This window comes from Rattus rattus, chromosome 7, assembly GCF_011064425.1.
Source record: "Rattus rattus isolate New Zealand chromosome 7, Rrattus_CSIRO_v1, whole genome shotgun sequence".
Classification (NCBI taxonomy): Eukaryota; Metazoa; Chordata; class Mammalia; order Rodentia; family Muridae; genus Rattus; species Rattus rattus.
The window spans coordinates 126521699-126540448 of NC_046160.1; the positions used below are offsets into that span (position 1 = coordinate 126521699).

General features: G+C 51.0%; 1 protein-coding gene across 1 annotated transcript; it reads left to right on the top strand.

Moving 5' to 3' along the window:
• The first annotated feature begins 13164 nt into the window (after positions 1-13164).
• Slc25a47 (solute carrier family 25 member 47) lies at positions 13165-18750 on the top strand. Its single transcript, XM_032908898.1, has 6 exons — positions 13165-13284; positions 15308-15351; positions 15650-15721; positions 16207-16389; positions 17245-17569; positions 17890-18750. Exons 1-6 carry the CDS (start codon positions 13257-13259, stop codon positions 18168-18170), a joined length of 933 nt encoding a protein of 310 aa, XP_032764789.1. The 5' UTR covers positions 13165-13256; the 3' UTR covers positions 18171-18750.

Genomic DNA, 18750 nt, shown 5'->3' on the forward strand with positions numbered 1-18750 from the left:
GAACTGGGCGCGCGAGTTGTGGGATGGCAGATCTGGTGGAGGGGCCGATCTGAGGCCAGGACCCCAGTGTTTTTTTGAGAGGTGGTGTTTATCCTTAGAACTGAATGGACTCTTCGTGAAGCCGACACCCAAGTCCAGGCCTGCTGACCCCTAGTCCAGTGCTTGTGGTGGCTACTGGGCCCTGAACTAGGGGTCTGGAGACCTGGGTTTGATCTCCACAGGCTTTGCGTCAGCTGGACGCCTTCTGATGGCAAGTGGTAAGAGGGAGAAGGAGGTACACACCGGAACTGGGGTGATTGTAGGGTCCCTCCTGAGGTCAGTGCCGCTGAACCAAACAATCCTCTTCCAGGGGCTTAGTCGTAAGAATGCCCTGGGGGCCAAGCTCCTACCCTCACACCGCCCTGGTTCCTGCTTCCAAGAAACAGGAGGGCGGGCAGCCGTGAGACAAGAACAGCACTTTCTGCCTGTGGCTTTGAGACTAGACCTTCATATGTAGCCCAGGCTGAACTTGACACCTTCGTGCCTCAGCCTCCTGAATTCGGACAGACATTACAGGTGTGCATGATAATACCTGGCTACTTTCTCTTTCTCTGGAGGTGGGACCCAGGGTTCACGCATGCTGGACAGTCGAGAGCAGAACTTGCTGAACCTCATCTCACTGGCCCTTGTTTTATTTGTTAAGAGAACGTGCGTCAAAAAGCCAGAGAAAGTTGGGGGTGGGGGGAGGAGGAGCGTGGGAGAGCCTGCCTTCACATGGACGTCATTCCTGGCATTAGTTGTGTGGAGCTCTGATCCTCTAGGAGTGCTGGGGAAGGGTTCAGGAGCCTCATATGCACATGGGGTACCCCATAGTTGAGCTTCAGAACCATTGGAGGGAGGTCCAGTGGGACCCTGTGGGCAGCCCTCTAGGTCCCTCGTTGCAGAGTATGGGTGGGCCAGTTGTGGCAGGCTGGTACTGTGTCTGGACTTAACAGGTTTAGGGACAACGTGTGTGAGGGAATGGAAGGCTAAGTTGAGGTTGCATGCCACGTGGGTGGGTCAGGATCTGTCCTGTGTGGCTGAGTGTGTCCCCTGGGCTTGCTGGTCTGCACTGTCGGGGAAGGGGGTGTGGTGCAGGCACTTATGTAGGAAGGAGTCACTTGAGACAGTCATCCTGCTCTCTGAGAGCCCTTTGCACTGGCCATTGATGATCTGAGGCAGAAGACAAGGTGGGTCCAAGTGCTTGTCCTTGGTTGTTAGCTGGGAAGAAACCGAAAGAGTCCTGGAGTGCCCACGTCCCTGGGCTGTACTGTTTTATTGTTTTCGTATGTTTCACAAGGGTAAAATTATAGCAGGAGTATACTACCCCTTCCACCTCTGCCCCGCAGGTATTGAGATCTGTTTAGCTCTGAGGATCCATGCCAAGGGCTGGGCAGTAGGAGAGAGGCAGCGTGGGTCCGGGCTGTCACTGCCCACAGTGACGTGTTTGGAAATGTCTTTCCTGAGTCCTTATATGAGACAGGTTTAGTGTGGAAACAGGACCAATAGTAGGCAAAAAGGAGCACTATACCCTTTCATCTCCCTACCCCAGAGGGGCAGTCGATCAGCCCCTACCTCACTTGCTCAATGCCAAGGACACAGGAGAGCCATAACAACTTGGCTGTACCTACTCATCTTCCCGCCCTCTCCTGCCCAGCTCTAGTTTACACACCAAGCTCTCCTTCCCTTAACCTGCATAGCTTTTTTTCTTTTTTCTTTTTTTTTCGGAGCTTGGGACCGAACCCATGGCCTTGCGCTTGCTAGGCAAGAGCTCTACCACTGAGCTAAATCCCCAACCCCTCTACATAGCTTTAGAATTTTGAACTCTACCTAATTCTACCTAATTCTCGCGCAAAGCACTGGGACACCTCTGTGCTCTGATGTCCTCCCATTGCAGTTCCTAGGTTGAAATCCCCCCCCAACCCACTGCCCCACAACACCCCCCAGGTGATGTTATTAGGAAGGCCCTTACTGGCTAACAGTGCCTCCTGTCTCCACGGACACACGGCCAGTGAAAGACAAGCAAGGGGTGCTTCCAATTATCTAAAATGTATTTTTTTAGAATTAAAAAAAAAATTCCCCGGGGGCAGAGGCAGCTGGAGAAATGGTTCAGCAGTTAAGAGCACCCTGTGTGGGGTTGGGGATTTAGCTCAGTGGTAGAGCGCTTGCCTAGCAAGCCGAGGCCCTGGGTTCGGGTCCCCAGCTCAAAAAAAAAAAAAAAAAAAAAAAAAGAAAAAAAAAAAGAGCACCCTGTGTTCTTTCAGAGGACCCGAGTGTGTCCGAGTAGCTCACAATCACCTATAACTCCAGCTCCAGGGGATCCAATACCCTCTTCTGTCTTCACACTAAGTAAATATATAACATTATTTTTAATCCTGTAAGGCTTGATGTGGTAGCTCACATCTTTAATCCCAGCACTCAGGAGGCAGAAGTAGGCAGATCTCTTATGGCTTCAAGTCCTGGTCTACATAGTGAGTTCTAAGCTAGCCAAGGCTACCATACCTTCAGGCTTCTCTAGAGCAGCAGTTCTTAACCTGTGGGTTGTGACTCCTTTGTCAGCCCCTAGCTCCAAGAAGTAAATAAATAAATTTGCATTATGATTCATAATAGCAAAATTACAGTTATGAAGTTACACCAAACTAATTTTATGGTTGGGGGGTCTCCACAACATGAGGAACTGTAATTAAAGGGTCGAAGCATCAGGAAGGTTTGAGAACCACTGCTTTAGAGGAAAAGAATTTATAGAATGAGTCTCCCCCCCTCTATATGATTATATATATTTTTATATGACTTAGTAGAATGACTTTTAAGCTGTGGTCCAGCTAATCCAACAATGGCTAGCCATTGAATAGAAGGTCCAAGAATCCAGTAGTTGTTCAGGCCATGAGGCTGGCTGTCCCTTCTGGTCTTCAGTATACACTCAAATCCCAAAGAAGTCTTGCTCTAATGCCAGCAAGGGTGAGAACTGGCCAAGGGAGCAAGCGTCCCTCCTCCCCATCCCTCACACAGGCTGACCGTCAAAGGTGTGGCCCAGATCAAAGAGGTGTCTTCCCGCCTTAAAAGATCGGGATTAAGAGAGACTTTGCGCCTCAAAAATTGGATTAGAAGTGGATCTTCGGGGTTGGGGATTTAGCTCAGTGGTAGAGCGCTTGCCTAGGAAGCGCAAGGCCCTGGGTTCGGTCCCCAGCTCCGAAAAAAAAGAACAAAAAAAAAAAACCTAGAAGTGGATCTTCCCTTCAAATTAAGCAAAAGTCTCTCAAGGTGTGCCCCCCCCCCACTTTAGGGGTTTAGTTAATTCCAGATGTAGACAAGTTGACAATCAAGAATAGCCGTAGGAGGTACCTAGTACGAAAAACGCTCGGCGACAACGAAATCCTGTAAGGAGGGGCCAGCTAGATGGAGTAGTGGATGGAGGGACCTGACACCCAAGTCTGGTCCTCAGGACCCATCTGATAAAAAGAGAGCACCAACTGCCACCTCTTGTCCTCTGACTTTCACACTTGTACTGTGGCATGGATGTCCCTCACGCACACAGAATAAATAAAAGGTGTATAAAGTGTAAAGATTCCAATCAGAGGCAAATCGTAGACGTGAGTGAGCTTGGGTCTCCAGCAGAACCTAGCATCAGAAGGCTGGAGCAGGGGGTTCATCACAAGCTCAAGGCCGGCTTGTGCTACACAGTGCTCTTCTCAGTCAGTGAGGCACCCCGAGGAGCCACGGAAGTGCTGGAACGGCAGCTTTGCAGGGAAAGGGAAGAACACGGAACCAGGAGCAGCTCTTAGCCTGGCAGGCAGCCTCAGAGGAGGCTCAGACCGGTTTGTCTGGCTGGTGTGCCCTGACACACGTGAGGCTTCCAAGAGGAAAGTGAAGCCTAGAGTTCCTGTGCAGCCAAATCAAATTCCTAGCCCCTGAGCAGGAGAGGTGGCTTGCTTAACAGCTTTGGGGACAATGTCTCAGAATGTTAGGATGCTTTGGCTTGGCCGTCTTGCCTGTCACCTTCCTTCCAGGCCATGTGTGCCTTGAGTTGGGGAGAGATCCAGGGAGCAGACAGCATTCAACTCTGCTGGTATCCTGCATCGGTGATGCTCCAGTTCCAGGAAGCAGAGGATGAAGATTAATTTAATAATCGCACTACAGCTCTGGGTGTGGGTGTGTGGGGGTCGTGCATTTCCAACGGTTCTCCCCGGGGTCAGCTCTTGGTTCACCAGAGGCTGCCTTGGCCTGCTTTAAAACCCACTTGGCCTTCAGGAGTCAACAGACACCAGAAATTCAAGATGGTCTTTGGTATAAATAACTACAAACAAACAAACAAACAAACAAATAAATGCATAGAAAAAATAGACTGTTGGGTTTCTGCTTGGGATGTCCCCAGAACTGGAAGGTCATAGGGGTCCCTCATGGGTATCTGGCCATATGTTCTACTCTGCCTCCCTACCCCCCCCGGGGGCTCTCACTGACATACTGGCAGCCCGGTGATGCCATGGGCAGCCTGTTCCCAACCCACTGTCAGCATCAACAGGCCCTGGAGGGCATTGGCCTGAGGACGACATGTCCCCTGCACAGGCTTGATTTGAGGTGCCCTAGAACTAGTTGGAGTTGGCACCACAGGAGTTGGGAGAGAGAAGAGGATGCTGTGTCCTGAACTCACTCTGGTCACTCATAGTGGGCATGTCACTCCACAAGTATCAGATGTGGCCAAAGGGAGCCCTGGGTGACTCCAGAGACTGAAGGGGGAAGGCTTGTGAAAGATGTTTAGTGTCTTAGAACGAGGAGTTCTGTGAACTTTTGTGGGGTTTTAGTCAATGTTCACAGCTTCTCCTGTTTTCCCTCCCTTCAAGGTAGCCATGGGCAGGTAGATCAGCTTCTCTTTCCCTTGTCATATGGAGCTCTGTGTCTGCTCTGCTCTACCAGGCTTTTGTGCCAGGTAGGGTGGGAAGAATGAAGGGCATGGTTCACCTCTAAGTGTAGCCCCTGTAAAGGTCATTCTGACCACAGCGAGGATGTCTGGCTGGCAGCGAGCAGGTGCTACACAGTAAAAACTCTACTGCCCCAAGCTCTGCTACCCCACTAGCCATGTTTCTGTTCCTGGCCAGGCTATGCCTGCACGAATGAAATGTGCCCCAAACCACAGTGACCCACTTGCTCCCCTGGCTCCCTAGAGCCGACTCTGAAACATTCTCGCCTGCTGCCTGTCTAGACCTCTTTCAGATGGTTCAGCTGGGTCCTCTTTGGCCTCCGGGGTAGCCCATCTGAGGACAGCCTGTGCAGTTTACAGCCATGGTTCCTGACTCTTCATAATCATTTGGAAGTGTGCCTCCATGGGGCTGGAGAGATGATCCAGTGGTTAAGACCTCTTGATGCTCCTGGAGAGGACCTGCGTTTGGTCCCCAGCACCATGTTGGGTGGGACACATCTCCCTGTAATTCCAGTTTCAGGAAATCCAATACCTTCTCTGGCCTTTATGTGGGTTTGAGGGTGGGAGACAGGCGCACACGGGTCTGTAAAATCTTTGGTACTCTGTCCTTAAAAGGTGGAGCCTAGGAGCTGGGGGTGCAGCTCAGTGGTTTAGCGCTTGCCCTGCACGCATGAGGTACTAGGTTCCATCCCCAGCCTTGGAGGGTGAGGAATTGGAGTCTTCTTCCTGCCTGCACTCCATGGTTTGTACTGTAAGGAAATAAGTAAGGGAAGTGAAGCCTGGGATGGGCTAAAGGGTTTGCCTATCTAGGCTGTAAGGCAGAGCAGGGATGATCTGTTGTAAGTTGTCTGGTCGTCTTGGGGATTTACTGCTGTGAACAGACACCATGACCAAGGCAACTCTTATAAGGACAACATTTAATTGGGGCTGGCTTACAGGTTCAGAGGTTCAGTCCATTATCATCAAGGCAGGAGCATGGCAGCATCCAGGCAGGCATGGTGCAGGAGGAGCTGAGAGTTCTACATTTTCACCTGAAGGCTGCTGGTGGAAGACTGGCTTCTAGGAAACTAGCAAAAGAGTCTTAAAGCCCAAGCCCACAGTGACACACCCACTCCAACAAGGCCACACCTCCAAACAGTGCCGCTCCCATGGCCAAGCATATACAAACCATGACACTGGCTTATACCCACTGGCTGCAGGTCATTCCTCTGTGTGCTACGGTCACGTACAAGAAGTGGATCCCTAGGCACCCGGGAAAAGGAATGTGGACAGGAAGAGGAAGGAAGGAAATTGAAACCCAGAATTAGAAACATTAGGGTCTGGAAAGATTATTCAGTGATTCCGAGCATGTTCTGCTCTTCTGAGGACCCAGGAGCTGTGTTGGGTGGCTGACAACCATCGGTCATTCCAGTTCCGGTGACCTCATGCCCTCTTCTGGCTTCTGCAGGCACTTGCATGCTCCTGGTCTACACGTAAAATAAATGTTAATAGATTTTAAAAAATGAAATCCTTAAAACTCATTGATCGTGCTGGATATGGTAGTTCATGTCTGTGCTTCCAACACTCAGGAAGCTGAGGCAGAATTTCTTTTTTCGAGATAGCATCTCAAGTAGGCCAGTCTGGCCTCACGTTGGCCATGTAGCAGTAAATTTCTTGTCCTCTTGCCTCTAACTCCCAAATGTTGGGGTTACACACATGTGTCACAATGTCCAGCAGGAAAGAGTTTGCAAGGTCCCTTTGTGCTGTCAGTCCTGAGGCCTGGGTTGTATGGCCTTCCCAGTTGTGTAAAACTCATGATTAGGCAGGAAGGTGAATAGAATGTGTCTAGACCCTCTGTGGCGAGACAGAAAGCCTGTGTTCTCCTAAGTGCTTCTATCTGTGGTAGCCTCAGGCATGTGACATCAATGTGAAGGATGCCTAAAGGTTGCCTGGATACCAGAAATAACTACTTAGCCCATGGCCGGATGTGGCCTCATTGGACACCCCTTGGGCTTTTTCTGTTGTCCTTGCAGACTTGAGATCCACTGCCTACTAAGAAAGTCAAGACTCAGGGAGGTTGTGTCTCTGACCTGAGGTCACACAGCTAAGCAAGGCAGATTTCCACAACAAACCTAGGCCCAGGGTACCACACCTTCCCAGTGCACACACAGAGGACTCCCTGGCAGGTCTCTTCCTTCCCACAATCTCTATCAGCTCCAGCAAAGAGAAGGAGGTGGCCTCAAGATTTCACAAGCCCTTTCATGATGACAGTCACTCTAGAAGGAGGCAGGGCAAGCATAGACAGCTCCATGCTCTGGCTGTTCCTCAGCTCCTTTCACCATGGACTTCAACAAACCTTACCTTCCATGGCCTCTGGCAGCCTTTAGCCACTCTCCCCACACTTTTCTCCTATCATCCCAGCCTTATTTATCCATCTGTCCATGTTCTATTGTTGCTTCCATCTATCTCTTACCAACTGATCATTCTATTACTACCCACCCACCTTTCCCTTATCTGTTCATCCATTTCTTCATCTCTGACTCTACCTTTTTGTTGTTCCATTGATCCATTTCTACCCATCTGTCTTAGGGTTTTACTGCTGTGAACAGACACCATGACCAAGGCAGCTCTTATAAGGACAACATTTAATTGGGGCTGGCTTACAGGTGCAGAGGTTCAGTCCATGATCATCATGGCAGGAACATGGCAGCATCCAGGCAGGCATGGAGCAGGAGGAGCTGAGAGTTCTAGATCTTGTTCTGAAGGCCACTAACAGAATACTGGCTTCAAAGCAGCTAGGATGAAAGCCCATACACAAAGGCACACCTATTCCAACAAGGCCACACCTTCTAAAAGTGCTACTTCCTGGGCTAAGCATACACAAGCCATCACACCATCCATCTTTCCTTTGCTTATCTCTTCACCCATTCGTCCATCTTCCATCCATTTTCTACCCATTCATCCATCCATTCCATTCTATATCCAACCTTCTCGTTGTTTGTCTGTTCACCCATCTGTCCATCTCCCACCCATCCATCCATCCATCCATCCATCCATCCATCCATCCATCCATTCTTCTCTCCCTTCATCCCTTCCTTCATCTCCTACCTACCTCTCTATTTATCCAACCCATCCTTATGCTCACTGATCTGTTCTCATCTCCCTCCACTTAACCACCCAGCAGCAACCCACTATGAACTATATGCTATGATTGTGGAGGAAGGCTAGCCTAGGTTATCAATGTCTATGAGAAGTTTATAGCCAATGACCAAACAATACAGGCAGCCATACATATGGGATGTAGTTGTGGTTTTGGTGAATCTGGGTATATATTATTCAGAAGACAAAGTGCTGGAGAAATTAGACTGGGGTGACTCTGAAAACATGACTGTCCCAGGGTTGCCTTTCCAATTCATACTCCTTCTGTTCTCTCTCCCTGCTGCTAATCTGGGTGTCGTGTGACACCCTCTAGAGCAATATAAAGAAAAGCTTCTCCATTCCTGATACAGACAGCATCAGCATGCTCAGGCCTAGGTAAGATATATTAGGACATAGATGGACTGCTAAGGCCTAGAGAACTGTTACCTGGCTAGCCTGCCATTTTGTGCTGTTCCTAATATTATAAGGAAACTATCTCTTATGTTGTTTCTGCTGTTAGTAGGAAACTTTCTCATGTCCAAGTTGATTTCATAGTCTGCTATGTTCTGTGCTGTTGAAAACCAATCATGAAGGAAGTCAGTAGAACTTCTTTGTGTAGTTACCCACGATAAGCCTGAACCCAAACCAACCACCCAGCAGCACTTCCTGCACCCGTGTATAAACTTTTTGGGTATTTGCTTTTCTAAGTTACCCCTGGGATGGATCCCAACATAAGAGAGACAGCAATATAAGAAACCATTTGGAATAAGACTTCCATTTTGAGTAGGGGTCAAGTAAAATTTAAGTTCCCAAGATGTCCCTGGGAACTGACATCCTGTTTGGCAGAAAGAGACATATAACTAACATCCTGGTTGGCAAGTTAAGACATGAATGTTAGATAAGGCAAGTCCTCTGCCAGTACCCTGACCAATGGGAGCAGGACAAGTGTACAAGTTTCTAAGGAAACCCCCATCTCTAAACCCTGACTGGTAGAATAACTTGGCACAGGTACTTGTAGATCTCAGGCTTTAAAAGCCCTATGGGATCTTGACTCAACATCACAGTCAACCCCTGATTCTGACCTGTGGCCCTGATCAATCAGTCTTGGGATGTGGCATTCAATAAACCATCCCTATTTGATGGAGCCTGGTGTTTGAGTCATTTATGCAAGACCAAAGAAAGAATTCCACTCAAATCCAGATTGATGAGCCTACAGGTTTATTGTGATTATTTACAAGAAACTCAAAAAGCATTTATGCTGCTAGGAAGTCTCACCCTGTTTTGTAAAAGTAACATTTACTCACCGGGTGTGATAGTTGTCGAGGCTTACTGCTGAATAAACTCATCCTTTCTAGTTCTTTCTGAATTCTGGCTGGCTGGTTCAACTCAGCTGTTCTGGCTCCTCTCCAAGTTGACTGATCCAATCTGGCCTCTCTCAGCTTCTAACTGAATTGCTCTGCTTGGCCTCAAACTAATTCTGGCAATTTGCTCTAATCTTCTGATTCCTTCTCATTCTCTGGCTTGTTCTGTCTTTACCTGCAGCCTGTCTCTGCAAAATGGTCCCAGTAAAACTGCCACACACACCTTTTCTCCCTGCGGTGCTCTTAAGTAGCCTCTCCGTCCTTTCGGGTCTCGTGAGAATTGGGCTTATCCATTCTGTCAAATCTTCTAATTTGTCACTTTGTCTGCCCTTCAATTCGACATCATTTTCAAAACACGGCTGCTTCCTTCTACAAGCTAACTTTTATCTTCATTGTTTGGGATTAAAGGTGTATGCTAAGGGTGTGTGCATGCATATATACATTGAAGTAGAGACCAACTTGAGGAATAATTCTCCCCTTCCTCCAACATGTGGGTCCTGAGATCAAACTCAGTTGTTAGGCTGTTACTGGGCTTATCCATTGAGCCTTCTTGTCCACCTAGCTATTTGTGTCTTGAAATGACTCTGTTATATGGAATAGCAGCTTGCAGACTGCTTAGTTAGAGCCTAGACTGGAGCTACCTCATGTCTCAGTTACTTGGTTCTATTGCTGTGAAGTTCACTAAGCTGTCTTAGTGACTAAGGCAGCTTTTATTTTTTTGAAAAAAGCATCTAATTTGGGGGCTTCCTTATAGTTTCAGAGGTCTAGTCCATTATCATGGTGGCAAGCATGGTGCTGGCACAGATAGACAGACATGGTGCTGGAAAAGTAACTGAGAGCTACATCATGATCCATAGGCAGAGAGAAAGGGCGATAGAAAGAGAGAGACACAGAGAGACAGAGAGAGACAAAAAGACAGAAGACAGAAAGGAAGAGAAAGACTGACACAGAGAGAAGAGAAACAGAGATAAACAGAGACAGAAGAAAGAGATAGAAGACAGAGAGACAAAGACAGAGAGAGACAGAAGAGAGAGATAGAAGAGAGACAGAAGAGACAGAGAGACAGAAGAGAGAGACAAAGAAAGAGAAAGAGAGGGGGCCTTTCTGGGTTTGGCATGGGCTTTTGAAATCTCAAAGTCTACAAACAAGGCCACAACCCTTGATCCTTTTAATCGTTTCAAACAGGACACTCCATGGTGATTAAGCATTCAAATACATGACCCATAGGGTCCATTCTTATTCAAATCACCACACTCCATTTTGAGGGTAAGTGCCGAGAAAGAAGGATTCCGCATCATTTTTACACAGGTAATCGCTACCTGCTAGCAAGTCGGGAGGCACAAGCTTGTGATTTATTTGTGCTGTTCATGAATAATGCTTGTCAATATACCAAATCACTCCAGGGACACAAGACTTATGAACCTACCAACTAAACAAAATGGAATCCCTCACCAGGATCTCTTGGGGGTGCACCCAAGGCTAGACCAGGGCAGGCACACTGAGTGGCCTGTCACTTGGTCCCAGCCTTTTCCACAGGAATTTTGCCATAGAGAGGACTCAGCCTCTGTCCCCTGCTCAAGGGCTGCATCCTTTGCCGGTGACACTGACCACTTCAAACAAACTCTTCCAGTGGCCTGTACCTGCTGTGTCTGTACCTGCATCTCCTCAGACTTACCCTGTCTCTACAGACTTTCACCTGTGTCCTTATGAGCTCTCTACCTCTGGCTCCAGGAAAGCTAGGCTGAAATTCTGACACTTCTTTATCAACCTTTCTCCCCCCCTTTTAAAGATTTATTGATTTTATGTATGTGAGTACACTGTCGTCTTCAGACACACCCAAAGAGGGTATCAGATCCCATTACAGATGGTTGAGAGCCACCATGTGGCTTCTTGGAACTGAACTCAGGACCTCTGGAAGAGCAATCAGTGCTTTTAACCACTGAGCCTGTTTTTAACGTGTGTGTGTGTGTGTGTGTGTGTGTGTGTGTGTGTATGTGTGTGTGTGTTTTACTCTATAAAATGTGATCTGAGACCTATATTTGATAACCAAGTATGGAATAAAAGAATCTGTGATTGCCGATGGCCACAGCAGCTGGCAAACTCAGGATTACTTGGCGAATGACCGCCAGTGAGTCTGACGTGTAAACCGAGGAGATGTGTCCATCTTAGTTTCTGACTTTGTATGCTCAGGGCTCTTTTCAGGTAATCTTAGGGTAGCGAGAGGCTTTGAGAGACTCATGGACCTCCTGCATCATGAGGGACACTCCTAGGCCCACTTTCTTGAGGGTCTCTTGTGGGTTGTCACAGCTGCTCTGCTTCTTAGCAATGGCCATGCCTAACTGGGACCAGCCGCTGACCACAGCAGTCCTTGCAATCACCTCTGGGCTTTTCCTGGTTGTCAAGGGCTCTCTGTCTCTCTTCCAGCACACCAGGCCTCTGGGACAGGGACTAGATTGTTGTGTTTACTGAGGTGTCCCACACGTTGGCGCCTGGCATGTGTTGGTTGCACGCATCAGGAGCCTGGACAGGTGGGCTGCTGTCCAGGAATGATGACACAGTTAGGGAAGTGTAGGTGGACAGTGGCAATTGGTCCTGACTGTGATAGTTGAGGATAGATACCAAGACCAGCAGAGAGAGAAAGGTGTTCGGGATAAATGGGGTCTTGGGACCCAGTGTCAGCGTGGATGGTCCTACCCACTGGCAGTGTGGGACTGAAGCGACCCGGTCCTCTCGGGTGGACAGCGTGTTTTAGGTTCCCTCATTGTCCAAGGTCCTAGCTTCTTAAGTGTACCGTCTGGCTCAGCTGCCTCTCTAGAGCAGACCCGTCACCTCCCTCTCCACCTTCTGCTCGTGAATTTGGCTGACAATTCTGCAGGGACCCAACTAGAGCTTGCTCCGTGTGCACAGATTTTGTGGGTGCAGAAGCAGAGGCATGGGGAGCCCAAAGACCTTGTCTCAAAACCAAATGGCACTGTCAACTTCCAGTCATGGACTGACCATGTCCCTCTACAGGCTGGACATCAAGGTTGGCCTTGGACAGGCTACTTTCTGGCCTCTTCTGCCCTCTGCCCTCTGCTGTGGCAGCCAGCACTGCCGACTTGTCTAAAAGTAGACAAACTGTCAGGGTGAGGGGTCATCCCTAGTTTGAAACTAGCCTGTTCAAGGCCGGCCTCAGAGAACAGAAAAACAGGTGGACACGTGGCCTTCCGCTGCCCTGCCCTGAGGGCCATTCAGACAGGACTGCTGAGGGTTCCGTGTCAACATGCCCATTCCCTTCATTTGGTAGCTCTCTAGCCCTAAGGCCCCCTGTAGGGCTGCAGCTGGGATCTCTGAGCCCCTGAACTATACTAGCAGTGGTAGCCATAGAAACATGGTTGCACTTCCTGCATGGGATGACTGCCATCAAATAGAATGACTCTAACATAGTGGCTGCCTCAGGCACGTCCCCTTTGAGGTCTTAGTGGTTCCACGATTACAACAGGCCTTCGCTTCCCCTACCTTTTAGGACTGGAGGTGAACTGTAGAGTGGGGTCCATCTCTGAGGGGCCACTGTTTATGCCATTACCATAAGCAATCAGAAGCCCAGGATAGTCCGAATCCGGGAATAGAGGCAGACATAGGTGTGGGAGTTGGCCACATGCCATGACCTCTCACATGCTTTCCTGATGCTTGGGTCATTGGCACCGCGAACCTTGTGGGGCATGTGAGTGTGGGCATCAAAATAGCTCGTTAAACAGCCCCATCTCCACCTTTGCTCACAGGTATTTAAGGAGCAGGATTTACAGGAGCCAGCCAGTGCGGCACACACAGCAAGACCAGAACCCTTCTTGTTGCCTACACTGTCCATGGATTTTGTTGCTGGGGCCATTGGAGGTACAAGACTTGAATAGAGGAGATCAGGGGTTGGGGAGAGCTGGGGGTGGTGCTTTTGTGTGTGTGTTGGGGGGGTGTAAGTGGGAGGGAGCCCTAGGCAGTCGGGGTTTGAGCAGACCTCTGGCATGGACGAGGGGTTGCCACATAGCCTTGAAGATCAGGCAGGATTCTGAGCTGGTCTAGAGATTCCTGGCTTGGGAGCAGAGCTTGACCCTGTGGAGTGAGATGGTTGGGGTCCTGGGTGTGGGTGAATGAGTACTGGGAGAGACAGAAGGTTCCAAGGAAGAACTGCGTACCCAGGAGTTCTGTTTGCAGGGAGCAGGAGCTAGACATAGAGCAGGCCCAGCTGGATGGTTCTCTGGCCCACTGAGCCTACTACTAATGTCTAGCCCCCTGTGGCTGAAACCAGCTCCCTCTGGGGAGAGATGACACAGAAGAGAGGTGACTGCCCGCTGGACTCCAGGTGCTATTGATCCTCAGGCTGTGTAACTATTTTGAGTGAGGCACCCTTGGCCCTGCAGCTATTGTGAAATAGTTGTGGGTGGCTTTCTCATGCTGGGAACAGCCTGGGGGCTAGAAAGGAAAGACAGCTCCAGCTTCAGGACCTGGCCCTGCCTGGGTTGCCGGGTCTTGACCTCCACCATCCTGAGGCTGGCTGCTCCTTTGAATGTTAGTGTCACAGGAAGTCACATTCTCCTTATAGTCACAGGAAAGGTCCTGTGCTCTGTGCTGGGCCTGGGTCCCTGGTCCTAGGGACTCCGATCCAAGCCTTTCTTTGAAGAACTCTTGGATCTAGAGGTGACTGTGGAATGTGGGGCACAGGAACAAGGCCATATGGCACAGATCCTGGTCAACCTATTTCTAGGCACAGACACAGTAAGGAGGCCTAAGAGAGGAGGGCTTTGAGGGATGGGCAGGAGTTGGTAAAGTGAGAGATGTAGAAGGCTGTTCTATCTGAGCCTCCTGTCAGGCACTTGCTTTGCAGTCCCCCCACCCCCAGGAACTCACTCTTCCACGCACCCATGGGTCTTGTCATCCTGGGTTATCATGGTGTCCTTGCTCTGGGGTAGAAAGCCCAAGCACTTCATCGGCCCCTGAGTTTCATCAAGGTTGTGCTGCAGATGTGGAGGCCCTGGTGCTAGAAGTGGCAGGGCAAGGAAGGCATCCTAGATCTCCTGGTTCAAAGTCAGGGTGGGCACTACCAGCCTCTCTGCAAGATGAGTCAGCTGCTGTGCCTACCGTCTTCAGGTAGCCAACCCCCTCAGGTAGGAGAACTGTTACTCAGTGTGTGGTTCCTGAGACTCTGACCGCCAGGTGGCCCACTGCCTGGGTCTGTGTGGTTGCTTAGAGGACAAGGCTAGGCAGTTCTGTTGTACAGAAATCCAGAAGGCAATTCTGCAATTTCATAATCTCCTCTGAGACATGGCCTCCCAGTGGCTTAAGGATCTCCTGCAGGCTCTGCCACTGCCCACAGGTGGGCCTCGGGGGGAGTTTGTGCACACTGTCCCGCGCTCACCTTCCGTTCCAGGCAATGCTGGCTCTTAAGTGACCTGGACAGGGGTCTGGGCTGCTCCCTTGGCTTATGTTCAGAATATGCCTTTCCCCGAGCCCTGGGCTGTGTGGGTGTCCACCTGGCTTCCACAGAAACCCTGCACAGGCTGAGGCCTGAGGGCAAAGTCTACCTGGCTCAGAGACAGGATCAGCCAAAGGGAGCCATGTGTTCTCCCAAAATGTGATGTCAGAGGGGAGGCTGAGGAATGTCCTTGGCAATGTGCGTAGACACCATTGGGCCAGGGTGGGGTGTCTAGCAAGCTTGGTAGGTGTGTCCTGTGCCTTGGTTTCCCACCAGCAAAACAGAGGATTCGGAGAGAAGGAGCCCAGGCAGGATCAGCTGGAGGTCAGCTGGAGGTGGGGGAGAGGCACTTACCTGAGGCCACCTCCTCTGTTCCTTGGGAAGCATAGGCTCTCATTGCTGACAGGGCCACCTCCTGCTGCTTCACGGGCTCCTCTGATTGCCTTGCAGGAGTCTGCGGTGTTGCTGTGGGCTACCCTCTGGATACAGTGAAGGTACAGCAAAGGCCCTGCCTTGGTTTACTAACAGTGCCTCTGGTACCCAGCTCTGGTCATCAATTAGAATGCTAACAGGACCTAGCCCCTCCCCCTGCCCTTCCTTTAATACTATCAGTGGCTCCCTGAGGCCCTTGGGACTGTTGGTTTCTCTCATCCTGTGCCTTATTCTAGAAGGGGCTCGCTGTCCCCATTTAGTCTACAGCAGCATGCGTCACCATCAAGGGGCAAAGCCAAGGCTTCTACTGGTTTCAGGCCCAGGGCCAGCCCTTCCTGAACCCTTTTTCCTCTCCTGCAGGTCAAAATCCAGACTGAGGCCAAGTACACAAGCATCTGGCACTGTGTCCGGGACACATATCGTCAAGAGCGGGTAGGACTGGGACCCGATGATATGGTGGCACTTGCTAGCGATGCCTTTCCCCTTCAGCCCTAGTCTGTTAGCACTTCTAACAGGTATGGCTGTGCACAGTCCAGTGACCCTTCTGAGGCCCAAAGTTTGAGCACCTGGGATATTTATAGGGTAAAGAACCAAGTCCCTGTCCCCAGGGTAGAGGGCTCAGGGGTAACTGGGCTTCTGAAGGACTGGGAGGAGCCCATCCGGAGGAGGCCTTGAGGATGCTATACAAGTGAACTTGGGGCTTGGTGCAGGCAGGGGTTAGCTGAACATCGCACTGGTTACATCAGCATGGCCAGGCACCTATCTCCTCAACCCCTCACCCGACCTCAAACATCGCCAAGTCCTGAGACCCCCAAGCCTAGAGGCACTGGCCTGGGGAAAGGTGATGATGTTCAGTCCCAGCACAAGGGCACTTTCTCTTGGCTGTGTCCTGTCCTTACGTGGTCTCTATCCCTCAGCTGTGGGGATTCTACAGAGGCCTCTCACTGCCTGTGTGTACCGTGTCCCTGGTGTCATCTGTATCCTTCGGTACCTACCACCACTGCCTGGCTCACATTTGCCGCTTCCGGTACGGCAGCACGGACGTCAAGCCCACCAAGGCTGACATCACACTCTCAGGATGCGCCTCTGGCCTTGTCCGGGTGAGTGGAGGCATTCAGGGGGTCTGAATCCTACCTCCCAGCAGGTGTGGAGGCTGAGGCTCTGAGAAGGTAGACCCTGCAGGGCCTGGGGACTGTGGAGAGGAACTTCTATCGTGCCTGGGATGGGCTAGGATCCCTCCCAGTATACCCTAGTGGGGAGGAGGAGGTGATGCTGTAAAGACCCTCTCTGTCGGTGTGAGGACCCGGAGAGACAGCACTCATGTGCCTGTGACCTTCCAGCTGGGAGGGCTCCATTATCAGGGTGGCCACCAAATGCCTGAACATCACCCAGTGTTACCATGGACACTTGGAATCCCTCATGCCCATGAAGATGGAGCATCAGGGACCACAGACAGGAGCGGGGAGGGCAAGTGCAGCTGATGTCCCTCATAAGCCAGGATGGAGCATGGGTAAGGCCCTAGCTCTTAGAGCCCCATGGGCTGAGGGGCTAAGTGTCACACCTACTGTACACAGTGCAGAGACCAAAGGCTTGAGGCTCTCTGAGCTGCCATCTCATCTGCAGGTAAGAAGTGAGGCCCATGTGACTGCCAAGCCTTCCTTGGCTTTAGCAATGCGACTATCACACACTACTGTGTCCGTTACAGTCTTGGACTTAGTCGCACTCACTTAGCACCTGGTAGGTGTTGAGCCAGTACTCTCAGATAGGAGAGAAGGAAGCAGAAGGCCTTGGCTTTGGCCTTAATTGGGCTGAGCTGGCTTTGAACTCAGCACCATCAAACCACTAGGACCAGCTAGCAGCCTCTTGGGGTCTGGGCTCTCCGCACTGCCCTGGCGGGTCCTAGAGTCTGTGGGCAGTTTGTAGGCATGTCCTACTCGGTTTCTTCCCTGTCCTAGGTGTTCCTGACGTCACCCACTGAGGTGGCCAAAGTCCGCCTGCAGACACAGGCCCAATCTCAGACACAGCAGCGGCGACCCTCGGCCTCCTGGACATCTGTGGCTCCCGCTTTGTGTCCAGCACCCACTGCTTGCCTGGAGCCCAGGCCTAAGTACAGTGGGCCACTACATTGTTTAGTCACAGTGGCCCGAGAGGAGGGTCTGCGCGGACTCTACAAGGGCAGCTCGGCTCTACTCCTTCGTGAAGGCCACTCCTTTGCCACCTACTTTCTCTCCTATGCTGTGCTCTCCGAGTGGCTCACCCCTGCTGGCCAGAGTCAGCCAGGTGAGTGACAGGCAGAGGGCACGGCATGGGTGCTGGGAAAGGAATCTGCATCATAGAAGCATAGCTTTAACCCAGGCAGGCTTGTTTGCACACGAGGTTTCTCAGGCTGCTTGTGCAGCTCACTGACACCTAATCAGGCTAAGCATTCTTATCTGCCTGCCTCATTTTTCAAGTAGGGTTTCTGAGGGGAGTGTGTGTGACTGTCCAAGGCCACAGTGACTTTGTGCTAGGGGGGTTTATCTCGACTCACTGAGTTCCCCTGGCCTGGGTCCTGTCTCCAAGAAGCTTGCAATAAGGTATGGCCACTGTCTCCCCTGCAGATGTCCTAGGTGTGCTGGTGGCTGGAGGCTGTGCCGGGGTCCTGGCCTGGGCTGTGGCTACGCCCATGGACGTTATCAAGTCCCGCCTTCAGGCAGATGGGCAGGGCCAGCAGCGCTACCGGGGCCTCCTGCACTGTGTGGTGACCAGCGTGCGGGAGGAGGGTCCCAGAGTGCTCTTCAAGGGACTGGCACTCAACTGCTGCCGCGCCTTTCCTGTCAACATGGTGGTCTTCGTGGCTTATGAGGCTGTGCTGAGGCTCACTCAGGGCCTGCTCACATAGGCACTGGTCAGCAGCATCCACATCACATAGCAGCCGGAGGCAAGCTCAGGATCCCACAGGACTGTCACCCGAACAGCAGAGGGCCTTCTGTGCTGTGACTCAGGGGAGGCCTGAGTTTAGCCAGCCCAGTTGCTGACCACAGTCAGGGAGTTTCATCTGCCATCTGCTTGGTGGCCATGAGTCAGGATGGTGTGAGTCTCCTTGAGGACACGTGTCACTTGGAGTCATCTGTCATCGAACAACTGTTCATTCCTGTTGGTACAGCCATGCCCACACTGATTTCAGAGCATTACCTTGCCAACCCCTAACCCCAGTTCCACTCAACATTCACCGATTCACACTGTCCCCTTAGAGGGAGGCTTGGGACAAGACAGCAAGCTGGTTACATCTGGCTATAGGCTGGGCTGGTCCCATCCTAGGCTGCTCGAGAGAGCCCACGTTCTCACTGACCCAAGGAATCGGTGCAGGGTATCACCGTCAAAGTCCCACACTGCCTGCAGGTGCTGTGCTGGTCACATGAAGGTCCTGGAACCTGGTCCAGGACTGGCTGTTAATAAATGTTTCTGTGGTTGCTCAGCCA